The 24,975-nt window shown below is 38.6% G+C and overlaps 1 protein-coding gene and 1 long non-coding RNA gene across 5 annotated transcripts in view; both read left to right on the top strand.

Moving 5' to 3' along the window:
- LOC108291188 (alcohol dehydrogenase 1C) overlaps positions 1–24,975 on the top strand; it is a 53,187-nt gene that overhangs the window by 17,044 nt on the left and 11,168 nt on the right. The window contains exon 1 of one of the 4 annotated variants that reach the window (XM_017511383.2): positions 19,411–19,536. The exons of 2 other annotated variants lie outside the window; for them this stretch is intronic. In XM_017511383.2, the coding sequence (XP_017366872.1) occupies positions 19,519–19,536 (18 nt within the window). In that variant the 5' untranslated portion in view covers positions 19,411–19,518. Of the gene's footprint in view, positions 1–19,410; positions 19,537–24,975 lie in introns of those variants that run through there. One more of the 4 variants, XM_037732384.1, reaches the window with a different exon arrangement.
- Positions 471–8,879, top strand: LOC119468547. Its single transcript, XR_005197241.1, has 2 exons — positions 471–843; positions 8,272–8,879. It is a non-coding gene; the product is annotated as an uncharacterized LOC119468547 (long non-coding RNA).

The raw sequence follows: 24,975 nt of genomic DNA on the forward strand, positions 1-24,975 counted from the left end.
TTTTTTTTTTTGGAGACTAAGTCTCACTCTGTTGCCCAAGCTGGAGTGCAGTGGCACAATCCTGGCTCACTGCAACCTCCACCTTCCAGGTTCAAGTGATTCTTCTGTTTCAGCCTCCCAAGTAGCTGGGATTACAGATGTGCACCACAGTGCCCAGCTAATTTTTTTTGGTAGAGATGAGGTTTCACCATGTTGGCCAAGTTGATCTCGAACTCTTGGCCTTAAACAATCTGCCTGCCTCGGCCTCCCAATGTGCTGTGATTACAGGCATGAGCCACCATGCACAACCCCAAGATAGACTTTTCTGATGTCACTATTAACCAGAATCTTTCATATCCACCTCTTTTTGTACTTGTGACTGCATAAGGCAAATAAATTTCTAGTAGGCCATGGAAATCTATAACAATAAATCATCTACATGCAAATCTAGAAAACTGATGAATTTGCTCCTTAACTTTGGGCATAACATCTGTACTATAATTTCTCTATGTGAGAGAGAATAACTAAGGACCCTTGTGTATCTGTGATTTTCTTAAGTCAAAGCATGGTAAAAGCATACTGAAGTACTCTATCTCTTATTATCCTCAGTTACAGCAGTCTGGAATGCAGCACCTTTTCTAAACTTTCATTTATTTGAAAAATCTTCTCTTCAATTCTCCTACTTACCTTGGTTGACTCTAACAATGATATTGTCTTCTTTTCAGGCTTTAAGAGTAAAGAAGATGTCCCCAAACTTGTGGCTGGTTTTATGGCTAAGAAGTTTTCCCTAGATGCATTAATAACCAATGTTTTACCTTTTGAAAAAATAAATGAAGGATTTGACCTGCTTCGCTCTGGAAAGAGGTAGATTTTAAGTTGTTTTTTTGTTTGGCTTTGTATTCTACAGTAGGGGATTGTCTAGCAGAGATGAAAGGGTGGAAGGATGAGAAAAATTAGAGTAACTTGGTTTTCCATTACCAGTTCAGTCTTTGCATGGAGCACAGGTAAGATCATACTGTGAGAAGCTAAAATACAGTTGTTTTGCATTTTCTATTCTGCTGAAGCCAAATTATGTTGATTACAGCAAATCCGAATGATTAGAGTCACTCAGCCTTATTTAAAAGAGAACACTCACTTTGGCACCTACCCCCTTAAAAAAAAGTTTAGTTGAAGAACCATAATTATAACGTGGAATCATTTACACCTCTGCCTGTCATCCAGATAAGGGTGACATCTAATTATTTTCAGGACTACTTTAGTATTTTCATTATGGGAGTAGGTGAGACTACATTTGGATTGTTTTCTAAGTAGGTATTACTAGATTTTCCTTTTTCTTTTTATTGTAGTTTATAAAAAATTTACAAAGAAAAGTTGTGGTAAAAGACAGGTACTAAACCCTATTATAAATGTTTATCTTACATTACCTCTAAGCCTTAGAAAAATAAGCCGATTCTATTTCCTACTGTTGGGGTTCAGGGGTTCAGGGGTGCCCTCAGCTCCCCTGAGAGGATGTTTCTCCAAGGTTCTTGGTCTCCTGCTTGCTAAAGAATGAGAGAGGGTACCAGGTGCACTCAAGAAGTACATACCAGACCCCAAACAGAGTTTTTGCAGAAAGCAAATTTATTTTAGATAGAGAAAGGGGAAACATGGAGAAGAAGAGAGAAAACTTCCACACAAGAGAGAGAGAGTATGTGTGGAAAGGGATTCCAGAAAGAAAATCCGGGAAAGAGAAAGACAACTTCCACGAGAGAGTTCGTGGAAGAGGATTCAAACATGGACTGCAAAGGGGTGTGGAACAAGGGGACTTTTAACCTGGGAGGAACCCCACCTTTTCCAAGACCTCTGGCCAACGAAAGGAGTTCCTAAGAACTTTCGCTGGAATGATTGACTTTTTTATTCTTCCTGTGCCCACGAAAATTAAAAGAGAGACCGTTAAATCTCCCAGATGGAGAGAGATGAGAGGGGGGCATGGCGCTGGGAAGTTCTTGCCCTTAAAACTATGCCCCCTTGTGGACCCGGAAAGACAACACATTCCCTCATTCCCCACTCTGAACAGGAAAGTTTAACTTCTATTGGAACAGGGGTGTCAATCTCTCTTTAACTACTTCCTGCTGAAATGGGGCATAGAAGAGGCCCTGAAACTGAGGTTTCCCCCAGAGGGGATCCTTTTAGGGGTGCAGATTGATCCTGAGGTCCATGATAGAGCCCACAAGCCAAGGACATCTGGGGTTCCAGTGGCAGGATTACTTGTGACCTTACGGTTCTATAAGAAATGAATGTGACAAGGTGGTTAAAGACAAGAGGCCCAGAGGCCAACAAATGTAGAATGGTTATAAACAAGCCTAGGAGAGAATAGAGCCAGGTCAGTCAGTTGTTAAACAAGCTTCACAGTACTGTTTCTTGAAAATTTTTAGCCCTGTGTTTGATTGATTCCTGAGTTCTGCATTCAAAACAATACTTGACTGGTTTACAAAATAGCAGCGTTTTCCTAGAAAAAGACTATGAAAAGGATAATCAGAGTTTGAGAGATAGTAAAGTTGAGGGTTATAGTTCTGTTAATGCCAGGATATAAATTAAACTTCTGCATGGTTACTTTCCTGAGTATCTTGTTGGAAAAGCAGATGTAGATCTTCTAATGGCTCACTGGTGTATGAAGGGTTGTCTCCTGGAACTTCAGGCTGCAGAGTGGAGGGTCTATGACTTTTCAGGAGATGTCCAAAGCTTCAGCCAAGTGTGATGAATCCATGAGTCAATTCCCACCACCTTAACTGCCATTGGGGTAGACAGAATGACCAAAAATCGTCCTTCCCAGGATGGGCCTGGAGAGGGAGAATCTGAGGGAAGAGAATTAACAAGCACCAAGTCTCCAGGGCAGGAGAGAAATATTGAGAAGGCCATGCCAGTGTCCAGGAGAAGATGAACTTCCTGGACCTCTATGATCAGCTTTACTTGGGGCTCTGTGAGGGTGATGGCTCATGCTGGCACTTGCTCCAGGCATCCTCAGTCCTGCCATTGGATCATCTGGTCAGACACTCAGGCCCTGAGAACCTTTGTCCCCTGGGACAGTGATTCCCTTGGCACAATGGGTATGGATGGGATGGTGGTCCATTCCTCTGAGGACAATTTCTGATAAAATATGTCTTCATACTGCAAAGGTAACAAGCTTTTCCAGATTGGTGGCTAACCCAAGCCCTTCCCTCATTTGATCCCCTGGGCTCTGCTTGCCTGAAAGCCATGACTAAGGCAGCAACCTTTCTCTGATTTCTCCTGTTCCTTTCAGCCTGTTCTTCCTGGTCTCTATTATAAAACACCAAGGTTGCCTGATTCAGTAATGATTCTAGACTCTGCTCTGGCCCCAAGGCCAGCTTTTGAAGCTTCCTCCTGATATCTGCTGCTGATTGAGTAATAAACTTGTCCTTTAAAGTATTAACTGACCTTCAATGGAGTCTGGTGACAGAGGAGTATAATTTCTTAAAGCCTCCCACAGTTGCTCAAGGAAAGCTGTTGGGTTTTCTTCCCTTCCCTTTGGGGGCTAGGTTTTCCACTTGGCAGAGGTTAATTTGGCCACGCTGTTTGGCAGAGAAAAATGAGCTGCTTCTTCCTTAAAGATTGCGTGCTAAATTGGTCCCAATTTTCCAGTATACACTGTAATGGGGACTTGAGCTTGGGAATAGAAGCATCCATCTGAAATCGAACACAAGGGATGACCGTACCCCTGGTTAAAGAAATTACAGCCACTTCGACCTAAGGCATCCCTTAGGTAAAATGGGTACTGAAATGAAACATCTTTCAGTCAGTACCCTGAAATTTCATGTGCCCAAGATGTGTGATCCATCTTATCAGAGGGCCTCCTATGTAGTGGATTCAAATCATGACCTACCAGCATCATAGGACTCATGCTCACTGTCTGCAGGACCTCCAGTGACTACCATAGAGGCATAGAATGACAGGGGCTATTCAGGTGGGTAGTCACATAGCAATGAGCCCTTGACGAGGCCAGTGATGCTCAGGATATGGGTACCAACATTCCCCAGCAAAAGTCCAATTTACACAGGTCAACTTATAAAACTGCCCTAGAAGGGTGAACTTCTTGGGAGAGGCCATTAGAGCACACAGTTCAAAGAAGGCAGGTCAGGTGTGGCTGAGGATGGAACAATACCCTCAGGACCTGGGCCTCCTCTTCCCTAACCCATCTTTCATTGTAGGAAAATGCCCTTAAGGTTGTGAGACTTGCCATTGATTATTTGGGCCCTGGAACTGGCTTAACTATGATCTTCTGGATGGAAAAGTTCTGCTGTAGAAAAAGAGCAAATCCTAAGCAGGACAAATTACACACAAAACACAAAGTCCCAAAGCCTTTAGTTTCTAAATTTCCCAAGGTTTTCCTAACTCAAGACTGTCTTCACCAGGGATTTGAACCAGCAAATTTGCACTTGCCAGCCCTACACCTTGACCAACTGTGCTAACAGGCCACTTGCATTAGGGGAAGGCAGAAAGCTTTCTTAAGCCGCATTTTGAATTAGAATGCTGCACCCTGAGGTGGTGTCCCAGGTGAAGCTGACAGCCAGCAGCCATTTCCCTTCCCTCAGTAGGGAGAGAAAAAAAAAGTAGCTTGCCTCTGTCAGTTTAAAAGCCCGGCCTCTGCACCACCCTGCTGTTTGCTGGAGGGGAAGACCTGCCCCTTGTTTTGTTCTTCCGTGATGCCAGGACCATGTGCGCACCCTGGACCGTGGCCCACACAGGGACCCGTGGCTGGCAGGCGAATGCCCCAGGGAAGTTCCCTTGTTCCGTCCCTGACTGCAGTTTTGGTTCCGCAGTTTCATGCAGGCCCTGCCTTCAGGACCAAGAGCAGCCAGCAAAAGCACTTCCCAGCTTTGCTTTTTCAAGTGCAGCCCCTCTGCTTAGCACGGGTGGCAGGAGTGTTCAGGGAAGTTATAGCATTTAGAGCCTCTGTGCCTGGCCAGGACACACTGAGTCCCTTCCCGGTTGCTTTTCTCTTGGCCAGCAGTGCTGGTGGCTGCAGCTTGCTGCACACACTCGGGCTTGCCCCTGGGGCTGAGCCGTTCCCAGCCTACAATGAGAGAAAGGCCTAGGGGAGGTGCTCCCCTGCTCCTCCCTGCACGGGAGCCCAAAGCCCCACTGCACCTGCACGCGCCCGGGTCTACCCCGGGTAACTGCACATAGCATTTGCCTGTCCCTTCTCCCACAGGTTTTTGCCCAGAGAAACAGCCAAGGGGGAGAGGGAAAGAGAGACAGAGAAATAAAGCCAAGAGAGGGAAAGCAGAGAGAGAGAGGTTAGAGGAAAAAAACTGAGCTTTCAATTCTGGCTGGGCCACACTGCTTAAGGCAGGCTGGGCTGTGCCCCCAAAGCTGGACGCTGCTGCTCCAGTTCCCCGCAGCCCTGCCTGGCTGAGGCCGCTTCAGGTGTTCTTAAAGAAACAGGACAGAATGGGGCGGTTTTACTTACAGTTAGAAGTTTTCTTCTCTGGCTGTACCCCTTTCTTGGCTGTACCTCCTCCTGGCTGTACCCCTCTCCTGGCTGTACCCCCCTCCTGGCCGGCTCTCCAAAATATTGGGGTTCAAGGGTGCCCTCAGCTCCCCTGAGAGGACGTTTCTCCAAGGTTCTTGGTCTCCTGCTTGCTCAAGAATGAGAGAGGGGGCCAGGTGCCCTCACAAAGTAAATACCGGACCCAAAGAGAGTTTTTGCAGAAAGTGAATTTATTTTAGGTGGAGAAAGAAAAAAAAAAGAAGAGAAAACTTCCACATGAGAGAGAGAGAAAATGTGTGGAAGGAGACTCCAAAGGGAAAATCCAGGAGAGAGAAAGACAGCTTCCACGAGAGAGTTTGTGGAAGGGGATTCAAACATAGAATCCAAAGGGGTGTGGAACAAGGGGACTTTTAACCTGGGAGGAACCCCCACCTTCTTTAAGACCTCTGGCCAATGAAAGGAGTTCCTAAGAACTTCCGCTGGAGTGATTGACTTTTTGATTCTTCCCGTGCCTGCGAAAATTAAAAAAGAGACCATTATATCTCCCGGATGGAGAGAGATGGGAGGAGTGCATGGCACTGGGAAGTTCTTGCCCCTAAAACTATTCCCTTGTGGACCTGGAAAGAGAACACATTCCTTCACTACCTCTAACACTTGCTCTTAACAATCACCTAACATAATGAACTGTGTTACTGGCATTTATATGAACCATAACTGGAAGCAGGCTGTTATATCTAACCTCTGCTAGCTCCAAAGTCTGAGATGTTCTAGCTCCAAAGTCTGAGATGTTTCTGCTATCCCACACTTAATTTCATGACGTTTTCAATTTTAAATAGTGTTTCTTTAGCACTCACAAAACTATTATACTAGATATTTTATCCAATATATATTCTTGAGGATGGAAAGAAACTAGCACTGACAGAGCACCAGCTGTTCTGCTAAGTGTCTTACATGCATTGACTCATGTGATTCCCAGACAATGCTCAGTGTCAGTCTCAATCTCACTATCTTAGAGAGGAGAAAACCTAAAAGCAAAGAAGACATGACTTGGTCAAAATCATCAGGTGACAGGAAGGGGAGCCAAAATTCAAAGGCAGATCTCATTGCTAGCAAATCTATTCAGTTTCTATTAAACCACACTGCCCCTCAAGAGTACATATATATACACATATATATGGAAAACAGTCATCATCAAAGGTTAGTTATCATTTTCATCATTATTGTCATTGACTCATCATCATCATAGAACTGATAAGGTGATGGCAAATATAGATGACCGAAACCAGAGGACAGTGTTGAGCAACAAAAGAAGTCATTAAGCATGCCTAATTCACTTTATAAGAATGTCATATAGTAATATGCATGTTTAAATAAAATAAATTCTATCAATAAGCAAAGATTAAAAATTGTAATAATTAATATTGGTAAGAATAAGGTGACTAGGGCACCAATAGTAATTGATACATCCTTTTAGGGAAGCAATTTGGTGATTTGTGCCAGAAACCTCCAAAAAAAAAAAAAAAAAAAAAAAAACTAGATCCTTTGTCCCAGCAATCAATACCATTTCTAGAAATCTATAGAAATAATCATCTGAAACATACATATATGTTTAAGCGTGTTTACTTGTTATCTGTAATAGCAATATTTAGAAACATTTGAAAAGTCCAACATTAAGAATATGATTGAATAAATTCCAACCATTAGAAATGAAAAAAATGAATTTATTGGCAAATTCTCATAATTTAATTTTAGACTCACAAAATAAAACATATAAATTGCATTTACAAGATGATCCCAAATTTTCAAAAAGGATAGTAAAAAAATGTATCTGTGTCTAGAAAAAAGTTGATAGAATTCAAGAAATCATTGACCATGATTACTCTGAAGTTGTAAGATCACAGATATTTTTACCTGCTTCTTCTGTGCTGTATTCTCTAAATTATGTACATATATTTTTCTTATATTTGTATACACACACACACACACACACGCACACATATAAAATTCTCAGATTCGCAAAGACCATCTTTTCTTTAAAGTATTTATCAAAAGTTGGTTTATAGAAAGGGCACTAGTTCTAGTGTAAATGTTATATTTCTAATCTTCACAAGAATGAAGTACTCTAGAATTAATACAAATCAACTTGATTCTCTACTTCTAAGAATCCTTAAACATCTCTGTATCAAAGATCTATTAAACTTCCAGCATGGTCCTAACTTTTAAGTTATCAGTCCTTTCAGGCAAGTTACCTATCATCTTATAGTTTGTGCATATTTATATTTGGGTTTGAATCCCAACACTCTATACCAGATGTGTGACCAGAGCAAGTTACAAATCTTTCTAAGTATCAGTTTTTATAATCTCTAAAAGAGAAATAATGTGAAAACCCACTTTTAGTGTCATTGTTTAGGTTGAGATTTAAGTGAAAAACAATGCTTGAAGTATGTGACAAATAAGAACTTACTGCATGTTATTATCTGTTGTTGTTTTATATTCTTTATCATACCAGGAACATGGACACTCAAAAATGATTTTTGAAGATGCTAATGTAGAATTAAAATCTAAATGACAGGCATACTCAGAATGTTATGAGTGAGCTTAAAGTTAAAGAAAACACAAGAGAAAACCAAAAAACATGAACTTGTGTTTTACTTGACTTGATCCAAATGCATAGGGATGGGAATAGCACGGCTGGAAACACAGATGGATTTTCACTGAGTCACCTCAAATGCTCCTTGGACTCTCACATGAAAGCATGTGGGTTGTCTAAATGTTAACACAATGTCTCTTCTTTCCTATTGCAGCATCCGTACTGTCCTGACATTCTGAGACAATACAGATGTCTTAGACCCTTGTGGCCTCCTCTACCCTACAGGATCTGGAGCAGCAGCTGGGCAATATCATTAAATCTGCTCTTCAGAGATGTTATCAACAAATTACATATGGGAGCTTTCCAAAGAAATGGAAATTGATATGAAATTGTTTTTCAAGCAAAAGTTTAAAATCCAGATGAGAACTAAATAAAGTGTTGAACATCAGCTGGGGAATTAAAGCCCATAAACCTTCCTTCTTAACCATTCTACTTGTGTCATCTTTGCCATTGAGGAAAAATATTTCCTATGACTTCTTGCACTTTTGATATCTTCATAATTTTCAGTCATTGAATCCCAGTGAAGGGGACCCTTCACTTGCCCTGAACATAACCATGCTATGCTCTTGTGCTTGAAATCTTCTATTCTATTTTCACTGTTGGCATTTTCCCTTTTTATTAAATAAAATGTACCAAAGCCCTAAAGTAAAAACTGCAATATAGTAAAGAATAGACTCAGCTTTATAAGTGAAGAAGATCCAGAAGTTCTAAATCCAGGATATTTCTTAGTAACTCAAATAAAATGTCACACATTTTAATACAGTGAAGGGAAATGTTTTTATTGCTTTTATGCTATTTGTTTACAGTGAAAAGTCAGGAAACAACAGTTGCTGGTGAGGCTGTGGAGAAATAGGAACACTTTTACACTGGTGGTGGGAATGTAAATTAGTTCAACCATTGTGGAAGATAGTGTGGTGATTCCTCGAGGATCTAGAACGAGAAATACCATTTGACCCAGCAATCCCATTACTGGGTATATAACCAAAGGATTATAAATCATTCTACTAAAAAGACACATGCATATGTATGTTTATTGTGGCACTGTTCACAATAGCAAAGACTTGGAACCAACCCAAATGCCCATCAGTGATAGACTGGATAAAGTGAATGTGGCATATATACACCATGGAATACTATGCAGCCATCAAATGGATGAATTCATGTCCTTTGCAGGGACATGGATGAAGCTGGAAATCATTATTCTCAATAAATGACACAGAAACAGAAAACCAAACACTACATGTTTTTGCTCATAAGTGAGAGTTGAACACATAGACACAGGGAGAGAAACATCACACACCAGGGCCTGTCATGAGGTAAGGGGCTAAGGGAGGGATACCATTAGGAGAAATACCTAATGTAGATGATGGATTGATGGGTGCAGCAAACCACATGGCATGTGTATACCTATGTAACAAACCTGCACGTTCTGCACATGTATCCCAGAACTTAAAGTTTAAAGTATTTATATATATATATATATATATATATATATACATACATATAATTGATTTTTTAAAAAGCAGATTTTGTGCTTCATGTGACAAACTTAGATTCAGACACTAAATATGAAAACTGAACTATTTCTAGACTCATGTTCAAAAAATCTCTAATTTTTGCTCATGAAAGTACTTCATTAGCAAAACAGTCTTAGTTTATTATTTCAATTGACTAAAAATGAAATGTAAAGTAATTTAAAGCATTATGGTGGCTTTATGCATAGAGATTGGATGCCAAATGCTGTGAGCACAGAATATAAAATTGGTATCTAAGAAATGGCAAAAACACCTAAAGCAATATGTTTTCCAAATAAACACACACACACACACACACACGTACATTTGTGCAAAATTGTTTTCAATCTAGAACTTTCCTATTAACTACCATGCCTTACATCAAGTCTATGATCCTAGAATTAGCTTAATATTTTGAATATGTAAAGCCCTGTGGTGCCCACTTGTTAATGCTTTCCCACTGTCAGGAGAAAATTTGCATTTTGAATTTTGTCTCTAAATGTGACATGCAAAGGTTATTCCTGGTAAAGAAGTTACAGCTGTCTCCAAAAATGTTACTTGTTGCAGTAACCACAATCTATTTCATACTGTGGAAGACTCTAGACATAAAGTAAAATAGTCTATTATTTACTGTGTAACCTTCAGTAAGTCCCTGAATCTCTCTGAGCTTATTCATCCTTCGTTTTGAAAAAAATAACCAACCCATTATTGCTTTACTGAGGCTAAATGCGATGATATCAAATAAAGCACTGTGCCAAATGGAAGAGGCCTTCTAAATGTAGAGAACATGTGATTTTTTTTTCAAAAATGCTGAAGGAGGCACTCAGGTTTAAGACAGTTTTGAGAACCTCCCTAAGATAACATCATGGGACACTACCTGTTGCTGGGTGTTCTGTGGTTTTACATTGATGCTGATGGTGTTAGATCCAGAAAAAGAAGAAGTAGTTCTATGTGCACACCCCACAACAGGGTCATCAAATCCTGCAGTGACAGAGAGGCTGACATCCAGCTACCAGTCTCCTTCCTCCCAGGCTAGAGTAGCAGGTAGAGTGGTGGCATTAGGTGGGCACTGCCGGTGTTCTCGTAGAGCGGCACACTCCTCCACAGGGTGAGAGTGGCACGTGGGAGACTTCTGCACCATGCACTGGCTCCTAGTTACATTGACATTAGTGGGAAGGAGGCAAGTCAAAATCAAAATATAAAAGTGGAACCCCAGAGTGGCTTGTGTCCTGGTGGGCCTAAAGTGCTGCACGTGATTAGGGTGACTTCCAACAAATTTTGACTCTGGAATCAAGAACTTCTAGATTTACTGATCATCCCCTCCATAATGTAACTCTGGGTAAGTACATAGTCTGCACTCATTTTAGCCAGCAGGGAAAGGCTTTGTCAATACAAAGAAACTTTTCAAACTTTAAAAAGTGAAAAGTTTATGTTGATAGTGTAATTAATAACTCTGTCAGGTGCACTGACTTAGCACCTCCAGAAAGAGCACTCAAACAAAACTCTGAATTAACCTTTTGCTACTTTATAAATCACACATGCTGCTCTGGCATTAGAAAGAAAATCATCTTGACAGAATTACTAGAAAATTGCTCAGATGTTGAGGTACAGTGAGAGCAATTCTGTAGCTGATAAATACGTGCTTAGACATCCGACTATTCTTTTCTGTCACAAATAACCTCTAGTTAGGCATTCGCTGAAAATGTTAAAGTAACAATTTTATTAAAGTACATTAAATTCTATTTTCCTGTCAAATATCTAGCAATATTCAGGAAGTCGTCTATCGCATGAAAAGAGAAAGAAAAATTGGTGGGGCGTAAAAGTGGAGCTGGTATCAAACACTGTTGTGATGAGATGGATGGTTACATATGTGAACTTGATTTGCTCATTTCTTTTACTTACATCGCAGGGTCCAGATCATCTGCACAACACTGTCACAGTCACCGCGGAACCCACAGGTTGCTTAACACCTCACCAATAAAACAAATGAACAAAAATAACCGGAGATAAAAATAGCTGGTTTCCATTGTTTCCCAGTCTTGCTCTTTGAGGTATTTGACACTTCAGCAAATAATCAGTAGTTATCAGTGAAAGCAGGTTAGAGAGATCAACAGATAATTCTTATGGAAATATATTTAAAGACTACTACACACTCGGAAACCAATCATGTACTGTGTTTTGGAAGATATCTATATCTAATCGCCTTAAGTAGATATAACTACAGTTTTTGAGTTTCTTGTTTGTTTATTTGCTTTTTCTATTTTTATTTTTTAAACTTTTATTACAGATCCAGGGGTACATGTGCAGGTTAGTGACATAGGTAAACTCGTGTCATGGGCGGTTGTACAGATTATTTTATCACCCAGGTACTAGGTCTAGTATCCCATGTTCTTTTCTCTGCTCCTCTCCCTCCCATGCTTTACCCTCACGTAAGCCCCAGTGTCTCTTGTTCCCCTCTTTGTGTCTATATGTTCTCATCATTTAACTCCCATCTTATACCAGTCAGAATGGCTATCATTTATTAAAAAGGCAAAAAATAGCAAATGCTGACAAGGTTGCAGAGAAAAGGATACACTTACACACTGTTGGTGGGAGTTTAAATTAGTTCAACCATTGTGGAAAGCAATATGGCAATTTCTCAAAGAGCTAAAAACAGAACTACCATTTGACTCAGCAAGTTCATTACTGGGTATATACCCAGATAAATAAAAATTGTTCTACCATAAAGACACATGCATGCTTATGTTTATTTCAGCATGATTCACAATAGCAAAGACATGAAATCAACCTAAATGCCCATCAATGGCCAATTGGATAAATAAAATGTGGTACACATACCCCATGGAATACTATGCAGCCATAAAAAAGAAAGAGATCGTGTTCTTTGCAAGAACACGGATGGAGTTGAAGGCCATTATGCTTAGCAAACTAACAAGAACAGAAAATCAAATACCACATGTATTTATTTGTAAATGGAAGCTAAATTATAGCTATAAAGTTGAAACATTTTTAGATTATTGTAAACCTAAATAATAAACATCACTTAGATGATACCATGTTGCAGGTAGATGGGAGAAAAAAGTTAAGAAATAACTTCAAGACTAAATATTTATTTTAAACCTTAGTGAAAGCCTCAGGAAATTGGAAGTAAAACAAAAGCTGAAATAGATTATTTCATTAATGAAAGGAAATTCTAAGGCTTTTGATTTAATCTTTCCAAAATCTTCAAACTGTAATGAATAGCAGAAAGAATATGGAGCAGTTAAATACCATTTGTTTTACATTTGATATCTTCTCATCCTTCAGGGACATTTAAAGGCAGAGGACATTCAAGAATGTGCTGGTTGACTTCTGAGATTGAAAGAGGTTTGAGGCTCTCTGAGCTTTCTGCTCTCCATCTCACCAATAGTTCTGGGCAAAAAGAAGAGTGTAGGGGAGCAGAGATAACCATTACATCCAAAATGAATATCTCAAGGTGAAAATGGCAATGTTTAACCTGAAAGTTACATTCTTTTGATTGTTGCCTAATACAAATATTTATGCTTAAATTTAAAGAATGAAGAGGAGTTTGACAGAAGCAAAACTAGAAGAAGGCATCCAAGACCAAGGGTTCAGCAGGAAACAGCAGAGCATGTTAGGGGATTACAAGCCCTTAGTATTAAAGGCCTGTAAACTTCACAATGGAAAAGGTCTGTGGTCAAGTAAAAGTGATTCCTGGATTCCTTACAGGAAATTTAGATTTTACCCTCTAAGAACAAGAACTCTATTAAAACTTTTTGGAGAAGATTGATGATATGATCAGATTGGCATATTAAACTCATCATTTGGTCTTGAGGAGAGTACACTAGAGGTGAGGAGAAGAACAGAGAGAATGAGAAGGTTTCAGCTATTAATAACAAGACAGATGTCTTCTGTTTCAAGCAGTGACAAAGGAAAAGCAGGACACCAGATAAACTCATAAAACGTATCAGTGACATGGCATCAATATCAAGAAAGTGTGGGACACAAGGAAGAGGGAGAAGGCTAATTCCAAAGTGTCAGCCTAACAACTGGGTGTGGATGGTTGGTCCCTTTACCAACTTAGGATCTAAAGACAGTATCTGACCAGCCCAAGAGAAAATACCCACCCTGACTGACATTATATTCCCAGCAATTAAGTCCACCAGAGAGCTCCAAAATCACCCATGTATTCAGAGCTTCCCAGTAGCTTGTTAGTCCCCATCCTACAACAGAAGACAACCAAGGTCATCAGATGTGTGGGGTGATTCCAGCTTTGTAATAGGAAAGATAAAAACAAAGCAAGGAAAAAAGAAGTTGGAAGAAATAATCCATAAAATGAAAAAACGCAAAATCTTTTTAAAAGCTGTTAATATTTGTAAAAAGATATTATATACACCTGGAACCAACCCAAATGCCCATCGACGATAGACTGGATAGGGAAAATGTGGCACATATACACCATGGAATATTATGCAGCCATCAAAAACGATGAATTTGGGTCCTTTGTAGGGACATGGATGAACCTGGAAACCATCATTCTCAGCAAACTGACAGAAGAGCAGAAGATCAAACACCGCATGTTCTCACTCATAGGCGGGTGTTGAACAATGAGAACACATGGACACAGGGAGGGGAGCACTACACACTGGGGTCAGTTGGGGGGAAATAGGGGAGGGACGGTGGGGTGTGGGAAGCTGGGGAGAGATAGCAAGGGGAGAAATGCCAGATGTAGGTGATGGGGAGGAAGGCAGCAAATCACACTGCCACGTGTGTTCCTATGCAACAATTTTGCATGTTCTTCACATGTACCCCCAAACCTAAAACGCAATAAAATAAATGGGAAAAAAAAGATATTATATACATAAAAAAGAATATGATGCCGTAAAAAAACTATTGAGAATTAAAACTCATCACAACAGAGTAGAATGCCAATAGAAGCATAAGGATCTCATAAATTCACCCCTGGGTGTGCCTTTCCTCCAGGAAATAACTAATGAAGTGCCCCAAACTGATAAATTAATTCAAAGAAAGATGTGGTATCTGAGAAGCTGATGCGCTCACCCTGGGGAGAGGGAAGGAATTCCCTAGGACAAGGATGGGGAGGCTCCAGGATGGCAGGTGTGGCCAGATGCAAAGCACCTCCTCCACACTTGGGAGTAAGTCAAAGACTCCAGGGAGATACACAGCTGTGAACAACATTGCCAGTGACTATGTCAACAATTATGCTGTGTCTCAAGCAATTTAAATGAAAATAAAGTTGACATGTTCTGGGAAAATATGCTAGAAAACTCAAAAGTGGCTTTAAGCCTGACAAAGACATACAAAATATGTGTCTATAAAAAGGTAATAATAGTAGAATCTACCTCATAGAGTTACTGTGAGGTTTACATGATCTGTTCATTGCAAAGCAAATGGCACATGCTGAGAGTGACAAGGATATTAGCTATTTTATTGCTATTTAGGTTATTAAACTCTGGAGTTAGGCTTCCTGGGATCTTGGCTCCACCGCTAGCTGTGTTCCATTGGGAAATTTATGTAATCCCTCTAAATCTCAATGTCTTCATCTGTAAAATGTGCATGGCAATGGTACCTACCTGATAAGGTAATGCTAAACATTGCACAAAATGAGGCAATGTATGCACAGAAATGAGCAAATTCAGCACTCCATGAATGTTAGATATTAATAGTAATCATTTGTATTTTTTATAAAACATTATATTTTTAATTTCAAAAAGGAAAAAAATCTCCACTATTAAAGAACTCTTTGGCTTTTAGATATTTTTATATTGTGACAATCATACCATTTGTATTACTTTGCATTGTTTTAATAAACACTTGGTATTTCTACATCATCTCAGTAATTATACTTTACAGCACCTGCCAAGCACATCATCAGATTAACTCCCAAAATGAAGAATTTGTACTGAAGATACTTTCTTCCAGTTACAGTATTATTTCTTAGATCCATGTAAATTATGGCCCCATAGGAAAAAGGAAACATCAATAACTCATTTAAAATACATCACTAACTCAATTAAAATACATCACTAACTCATTTAAAATACATCAGTAAATCATTTGTGGAACATTTAGATGATTTATAATTTGGCTCTCACAGAGAAGACTGGATTGAACATCTTTGCTTTTGGATTGGGCTTCCTAGATTATTTCCCAACTCCCTTCACAGGAGGAATGTAAACAGACATTTTGCTCTCTCACACATGTTCTTCATGGCAGAATTGCAGGCTCCACAGCCACAAGCAATCCAGCAAGCAGTTCAGCTCCTTCGACATCTTTGGCTTCAGTGCCAAAATCAAAATTAAATACTAATTGAGTAAGAATTCATGACTTTGAATGTGGGTATTTTCAAAAATTTCTCTAGGAACTTAAAATTTATTCTATTTATTGTAATATTTCTATAGAGTATTTATTTCATTCTCAAGTTCTATTTATTGCTGCTAAAGTCCCTCTCTCGCTTTTCATTTTGCACCTCATCCCAAACATGCGTTAAAGTTTATTTACACACATACATGAAATGTTACAATTTTTTCTATCAATCTTTAATATTAATCTCACCATTTTGTCTAATCACTTAACCTCAAAAATGAAGAATTTGTACTGAAGATACTTTCTTCCAGTTACAATATTATTCCTTAGATGCAGGTAAATTATGGCCCCATGGGAAAAAGGAGACAGATCTTTTACAGAGGTGCTGGTCTGTCCTTCTTGAGGCTTTGGAGTCACATCTCCACACTGCTTATCATTACCTGTATAATTATATTAGAGATGCCAGTCCTTGCCTTCTGCTAACCTTCCAAGAGCACTTGTGGTGTTTGCTACGTCAGCAATAGAAAATTAACATGCCCCTGTTGCAAACATGGCCACCTATGGTCTGTGAGTAGACACATCTCCCTCTTTGACCACAACCTGGAAAAGCTCTTGAATTTTAAGAAGCCATAAGATTAGATTAGGTCCACCTGGATAATCCAAGCTAATCTTCCTGTCTCAAGACCTTTAACTGAATCACATATACAAAATCCATTTTTTGCCATGTAAAGCAACATATTCCTAGACTGCTATCTTTGAGGGCCATTATTCTGCCTACCACACAGGGGATTGCTGACCTAATGACCCTTAGAGATTGATAGGGTTACCTTTGGACATTATAGATGTTGCTCCAGTCCTGCCATGGCCCTATGATACTAGAACAGTGACTCTCAATCATGTGACAACTGCTCTTTCCCCCTGACCATTTAAACTTTTAGAATGTAGGGCAGAGAGTAAGCACAGAGTAGTTGCCAGATGGTATTAAGAAAGATCTCTTCATTTTATGGAGTTTGTACCAAAGTTCTTTTGGCAGTTCATGGAGCCATGTGTTCACGAAGTGATGGAAGCTCTTAAGTGGATACCACATTTCTAAATTCATTTGGGACTTGAAAACAAGGTGGTAGTGGCTATAATTCCCTTAAATGCTATGTCTACAGGTGTGAGACAGGATTAAACAGAAAAATGTATAAAAGGGGGTACTATGAGAAAAAAAAGTTTTTGCTATTCTTTGTCCTTATGTTGATTGTATCTATACCTCTCAATTGCACTGATATTTCTTAATAAATCTTAATAAAATATCTTTCTTTCAAGGCTTTCTCACTCTCATAGTAGAATTCATTCACTTAATTTAGTCAACAAATATCTGAGCACTTACCCCGAGCCAGGCATTAAGAGCTGAGAATGCACAATGAAAAGATAGAGTAGTGTCTTCCTCCTTTAATTCCACAATAAATTCTCCTGGCACTGACCACTTCCTGCTTCACAGGAGTGTTCTCTGTCTTGTCTACCAGACCACAGGTAGTGTGTTAATCTACAATCTCCTAAAGAGGAGGCACCGGATCTTCTGGATTATGGGACTGCTCATAGAACAGTGTCTGTCCTAACATAAAGGAGCACAAGAATTCAACAATCATTCATTAAACATCTACTGTATACATGGAACTAGGTACAGTTGAAGATTTACATGAAATTTAAGAACATTCCTGACTAGAAATTTCTAATAGAATTTATGAGACTGATCTCTACACTAAATATAAAGGGCAACAAAAAGGAATAGACCTTAAAACCATATCAGGGATGCTAGTATGACAGGGATGCAGAGAAGTGAAGCACAACTGTGAGATGGAGTTATTGTACCACCACAAGGGCAACCTTGTCCTGGTCTCAAAGTTTGGATAGGATTTGAATGGGCAAGAAGGAGAGAAAAGAAGAGAGAGAGCATGATGAGCAAGAGCTTGAGTGAGGAATGGATTCCTCTTTGGAGGACCACAGAGATATAAGCTTCTAAAGAACATAGGCCCTGTACTGGAGAATGGGGAGGAATAGTTGGATGAGAAGGTTAAAGCCAGGTTATCTGGGGCTGTCTTCTATCCCTCGTACATTTCCAACCTAGAAGCAACTGAAATCATAGGACCTCCTTTGCTTCTCTATTGGGTGACTGTTTCTCGGTTTTGGTGTGGGTCTCTGTGTCTACATAATTAAAGCTTGCTGAAATGTCTCTGTGGCAATTTTAGAGAAATATGTCCTTTATGCTAACTTGTTCATATTGACAGACTATATCTAATTAAATAGTTGCTTGTATAATTTTATGATGCTTCCAAGTGTGGATAAAAGAAAAATCAAACTCCTATTCTTGGAAAGCCATGAGGATACTAGTTACATTGATCAAAGGGCAATGGAAATGATCCAGTGAGGATTTTGCTTGATTTCTCACAATTACTTAAAATCTACCTTAAATGCCTGTTCCTCTACAATGCCTCCTCGGAGTCCTTAATTCTGAATTGCACCTTCTTCTCTGCTCCCAAAGCACGAACTGACCCCTGTGATGGGGCACTTCCCAGACAGGCTGATACGTAGATTTTGAGGCTATGTGTCTTTTCCCCATAAACTGTGAGATTCATTTTATGGATAATGATCCTGGCTAACATTTAGGAGGGTGCTCTTATCTGCCAAATTCCATTATGAGTGCTTTACATGGATTATTTTATTTATTCGCTAAACGGTCCTTTAAAATGATGCCATTATTCATCTTCATCTTACAGATAAGGAAACTAAGGCAAAAAAAAAAAATCAGTGAAATAGTAAGTCCAAGTACACAGAACTGGTAAGGAATAGGGTCTGCCTGGTCCTAAAAGCCATGCCATCACCTCTGCCCCATACTGCCTCTTGGCACAAGCAGAGGTCGTGTCTTATCCATCACTGCTTCTCCACCAGACCCAGCTTAGTGCCTGACACAGGGAGGTTCACAGTCCATACTTAGTAGTTTTGAGTGGAGCAGAATTGCCAGGCACAGTGATCCCCTTTGCTGTGACTGACTGGGTGTCTGATTCTCTGCTGTAAGGACAGCGAGGGTGCTCTCTTTGTCCTATTTTGTTTAACGAGTTTTCTTACTCCTCCTTCTTCCTAACTGCCCCATGTGGATTCAAACTTACAGCTTAGTGCAGACAAAGGGAACACAGGACGCAGAACAACCTATGTATGATTGAGAGAAGAGAAACAAGGAATTCAAGAGGTGAGGGAGAATGAGGAAAAGAGGCAGTTATTAAAATGTATCATTTAAACTTAATATTTAACCTAATGAAAACAAAATCTTATCTGGAATTTGAAAAGTCAATATTTTGAGTGCTGGTTCAATATTCTTCTCATTACGTTTTGATAATCTGAGAGTAATCCAATGGATGTGGCTTAAAGATATAGATCACATGTGGAATTGGAAATGAGTGTTACACAAGCAAACAGAATAAATATCTGTGCAATAAATATCTGCTTATGCATTCAAGCAGAGAAGAAATCCACAAGGACTCATCAGTCTCCCGGTCAGCAGAGAAGAAAGAAACAACATGAGCACAGCAGGGAAAGTAAGCAAAAATATATTACTGTTGGAAATATATTCTCATCAATATAACAAAGAAAGAAAGACAGGATTTGATGAATAATTTAAAAACCATAGCTGAATTAGAAATGCTACACTAAAATGATATGCAATATATGCCTCAATATGTAATATATACTGAACTACTGTGGAAATAAGTTATTCCTAAATAACTTTAACAAGAATATATAGAACCTATATTTATTGTCTTTGTTTCCTACGTTAAATAAATTTTCAGTAAAATGGTAGTTTATCCAAGCTAATTATGACTGATTTAGTAAATCTAGAGTTAGAAAAGTCTTTAATCAGAAGTTATGTTTACATTAAAAAATGATAATTCAAACATGTTATTATTTGAATATATTTTTATGAACACATTAAATTTGTCTGACAAAAGTTTTGTGAGAGGAATTGAATTCAGAAGACTTCAAAATACCATTTACCCTTACTATAAAATATCTTACTAATGCTCGTGAATCTCACAGCATTAGAATCATCAAGGTTAAGCAAGACATCAACATGCAAATTCCAATTAAAAGGGTTCCACTATGATACAATTCAGGCAATTTCCACAGAAATCCTATGGGACAGTATCTTCCCTGTGTAAAAGTAATATGGTTTTACAGAAAATTAATAATACAATTTGAATCACTTAGCACTAGGAATACAGATGTTTGGTTTGGTCTCCATACATTTATACTTATTTGTTCAATGTGTTTACAGGTGCACGTGGTCATCAAATATAATCCATTGATATTTTTTAATTGCTTAATTACATAAACCTGTGCAACTATTGTCAGTCAGTGTTTGTGTTAGGAATGTACCACACAGTAAAATATCTCATTATTATAACTCATTAAATGTTCTGAGGCTTCTTTCTACACTGTGTAACAAACAGGCTCATAACGGTAAGACTAGCCGGAAATCACCAGTAGCCCATTGTTACTGTTCTTATTCCACCTCATTTACTTTATTACTAATTAATATTTACATTCCTAATAAAAAAATGATTAAGAAAAAGAAAATTCAAATTCTCCAAACTCAAAATAAATAATGAGTTCATAAAGCAAAAGTATAAACCAATTATATTAATGAAAATAATAACTGATGAAATAGACCCTCTTGGGCACAACATCAATAACAGCTTTTTGACAGCATTTCATTTGTGTTTACCTATCCTGCATTTTATTTTCCTCAAATGCTAAATGGTGACAATATTAACATCTATTTCATAACATAGTTTGGAGAATTCAATGAATTAATACTGTAAAGCACTTAGAATTGTATTTGGTGCATAGAAATAAGTCAATAACTATTAGCCACTATTATTGTTGCTATTTAATTTTTGGCTAATTTTTTTGGCTTTTATGGTTATATTGTACTACAGACAAAGGATACAGGTTAAAATTAGCAAAGGGGAAAAAGTAGATAAGGTTAAGTCCAAGAGAAACTCAATTTCTCTCTGGTAGTTCAAATCAATCACTTCAGCCATTAGGGTAATTCCCCTTTTCATTTATTCCTTCAGTGGCATAAGACATGCAAAATGGCCAGGTGAAAGTCTCAGCTTCAACATCAGTGGATTCATTTTTATGTTTTCCAGTGGAACCATTTCCCCAAAACCTGCAGTGCTGATGTTCTGTGGCATATTAGTGAGAAGGTTCGCTCTACTTTCACTCCTCAATTCTCAGGCCATATATTTTGAATGTAGGAAAGAAAACACCATGTAATTTTCTCCTCTAAGACAAAGAGGGTGCCGTCTTCAAACTGAAGCTATTTTTTAATTATTATTATACTTTAAGTTCTGGGATACATGGGCAGAATCTGCAGGTTTGTTACACAGGTATACATGTGCCATGGTGGTTTGCTGCACCCATCAACCTGTCATCTACATTAGGTATTTCTCCTAATGCTATTCCTCCCCACCCCCCACCAACAGGCGTGTGATGTTCTCTTCCCTGTGTCCATGTTTCTCATTGTTCAACTCCCACCTATGAGTGAGAACATATGGTGTTTGGTTTTCTGATCATATGTTAGTTTGCTGAGAATGATGGTTTCCAGCTTCATCCATGTCCCTACAAAGGGCATAAACTCATCCTTTTTTATGGCTGCACCATATTTCATGGTGTGTTTGTGCCACATTTTCTTTGTCCAGTCTATCATTGGTGGGCATTTGGATTGGTTCCAAGTATTTGCAATTGTGAACAGTGCCACAATAAACACACATGTGCATGTGACTTTAGAGTGATTTATAATCCTTTGAGTATATACCCAGTAATGGGACTGCTGGGTCGAATGGTAATTCTAGTTTTAGATCCTTGAGGAATCGCCACACATTGTCTTCCACAATTATTGAACTAATTTACCCTCCCACCAACAGTGTAAAAGCATTTCTATTTCGCCACATCCTTGCCAGCATCTGTTGTTTCCTGACTTTTTAATGATTGCCATTCTAACTGGTGTGAGATGGTTTTTCATTGTGGTTTTGATTTGCATTTCTCTAATGACCAGTGGTGATGAGCTTTTTTAAATATATTTGTTGGCCATGTAAATATCTTCTTTTGAGAAGTGTCTGTTCATATCCTTTGCTCAATTTTTGATGGGGCTGTTGGTTTTTTCTTGTAAATTTGTTTAAGTTCCTTGTAGATTCTGGATATTAGATCTTTGTCAGATGGATAGATTGCAAAAATTTTCTCCCATTCTGTGGGTTGCCTGTTCACTCTGATGATGCTTTCTCTGCTCTCCAGAGATCTTTAGTTTAATTAGATACCATTTGTCAATTTTGGCTTTTGTTGCCATTTCTTTACTTATGTAGTGTTTTAGTCATGAAGTCTTTGCCTATGCCTATGCTCTGAATTGTATTACCTAGGTTTTCTTCTAGGGTTTTTACAGTTTTAGGTCTTACATTTAAGTCTTTAATCCATCTTGAGTTAATTTTTGTATACGGTGTAAGGAAGAGGTCCAGTTTCAGCTTTCTGCATATAGCTAGCATGTTTTCCCAACACTATTAACTAGCGAATCCTCTCCCCATTGCATGTTTTTGTCAGGTTTGTCAAGAATCATATGGTTGTAGAAGTGTGGTGTTATTTCTGAGGCCTCTGTTCTGTTCCATTGTTCTATATCTCTGTTTTGGTACCAGTACCATGTTGTTTGGTTACGGTAGCTTTGCAGTATAGTTTGAAGTCAGGTAGCATGATGCCTCCAACTTTGTTCTTTTTGCTTAGGATTGTCTTGAATATATGGGCTCTCTTTTGGTTCCATATGAAATTTAAAGTGGTTTTTTTTCCAATTCTATGAAGAAAGTCAGTGGTAGCTTGATGAGGATCGCATTGAAACTATAAATTACTTTGGGCTTTATGGCCATTTTCACAATATTGATTCTTCCTATCCATGAGCATGGAATGTTTTTCCATTTGTTTGTGTCCTCTCGTATCTCCTTGAGCAGTGGTTTGTAGTTCTCCTTGAAGAGGTCCTTCACATCCCTTGTAAGTTGTATACTAGGTATTTTATTCTCTTTGTAGCAATTGTGAATGGGAGTTCACTCAAAATTTGGCTCTCTGTCTATTACTGGTGTATAGGAATGTTTGTAATTTTTGCACATTGATTTTGTATCCTGAGACTTTGCCGAAGTTGTTTATCTGCTTAAGAATATTTTGGGCTGAGATGATGGGGCTCTCTAAATATACAGTCATGTCATCTGCAAACAGAGACAATTTGACTTCCTCTTTTCCTATTTGAATGCCTTTAATTTATTTCTCTTGCCTGATTGCCCCGGCCAGAACCTCCAATACTATGTTGAATAGGAGTGGTGAGAAAGGGTATCCTTGTCTTGTGCCAGTTTTTGTCCACTCAGTATGATGTTGATTGTGGGTTTGTCATAAATAGCTCTTATTATTTTGAGATACGTTCCATCAACACCTAGTTTATTAAGAGTTTTTAGCATGAAGGGCTGTTGAATTTTGTTGAAGGCCTTTTCTGCATCTATTGAGATAATTATGTGGTTTTTGTTATTGGTTCTATTTATGTGATGGATTATGTTTATTGATTTGCATTATGTTGAACCAGACTTGCATCCCAGAAATAAAACCAACTTTATCATGGTGGTTAAGCTTTTCGGTGTGCTGCTGGATTTGATTTGCCTGCATTTTATTGAGGATTTTTACATCAATGTTCATCAGAGATTTGGGCCTGAAAATTTCTTTTTTTGTTGTATCTCTGCCAGGCTTTGGTATCAGGATGATGCTGGCATCCTAAAATAATTAAGGGAGGTGTCCCTCTTTTTCTATTGTTTGGAATAGTTTCAGAAGGAATAGTATCATCTCCTCTTTGTACCTCTGGTAGAATTTGGCTGTGAATCCATCTGGTCCTGGGCTTTTTTTGGTTGATAAGCTATTAATTACTGCCTTAATTTCAGAACTTGTTATTGAGTATTGAGGGATTTGACTTCTTGGTTTAGTCTTGGGCAGGTTTATGTGTCCAGGAATTTACCATTTCTTCTAGATTTTCTAGTTTATTTGTGTAGAGGTGTTTATAGTATTCTCTCATGGTAGTTTGTATTTCTGTGGGATCAGTGGTGGTCTCCCATTTAACATTTTTTATTGCATCTGTTTGATTCTTCTCTCTTTTCTTCTTTTTTAGTCTAGCTAGTGGTCTATTTTGTAAATCTTTTCAAAAAACCAGCTCCTACATTCATTAATGTTTGAAGGGTTTTTTGTGTCTCTTGGGGTACCAATTCTAGATCTTTCCTGCTTTCTCTTGTGGGTATTTAATGCTATAAATTTCCCTCTACACACTGCTTGAGCTGTGTCCCAGAGATGCTGATATATTGTGTCTTTGTTTTCATTGGTTTCAAAGAACCTATTTTTTTCTGCCTTAATTTTGTTATTTACCCAGTAGTCATTCAGGAGTAGGTTGCTCAGTTTTCATGTAGTTGCGTATTTTTAAGTGAGTTTCTTAATCCTGAGTTCTGAGAGACTGTTATGATTTCCATTTTTTGCATATGCTGGGGAGTATTTACATCCAATTCTGTGGTCAATTTTAGAATAATTGCGAGGTGGTGCTGAGAAAAATGTATATTCTGTTGATTTGGAGTGGAGGGTTCTGTAGATGTCTATTAGGTCTGCTTGATCCAGAGCTGAATTCAAGTTCTGAATATCCTTGTTAATTTTCTGTCTTGTTGACCTGTCTAATATTGACAGTGGGGTGATAAACTCTCCCACTATTATCGTGTGGGAGTCTAAGTCTCTTTGTAGGTCTCTAAGAACTTTCTTTATAAATCTGGGTGCTCCTGTATTGCATGAATATATATTTAGGATAATTAACTCTTCTTGTTGCATTGATCCATTAAGCATTATGTAATGCTCTTCTTTGTCTTTTTTGATCTTTGTTGGTTTAAAGTCTGTTGTGTCAGAGACTAGGATGGAAAATT

This window comes from Cebus imitator, unplaced genomic scaffold (genome assembly GCF_001604975.1).
Source record: "Cebus imitator isolate Cc_AM_T3 unplaced genomic scaffold, Cebus_imitator-1.0 Scaffold447, whole genome shotgun sequence".
In the NCBI taxonomy this organism is placed as follows: Eukaryota; Metazoa; Chordata; class Mammalia; order Primates; family Cebidae; genus Cebus; species Cebus imitator.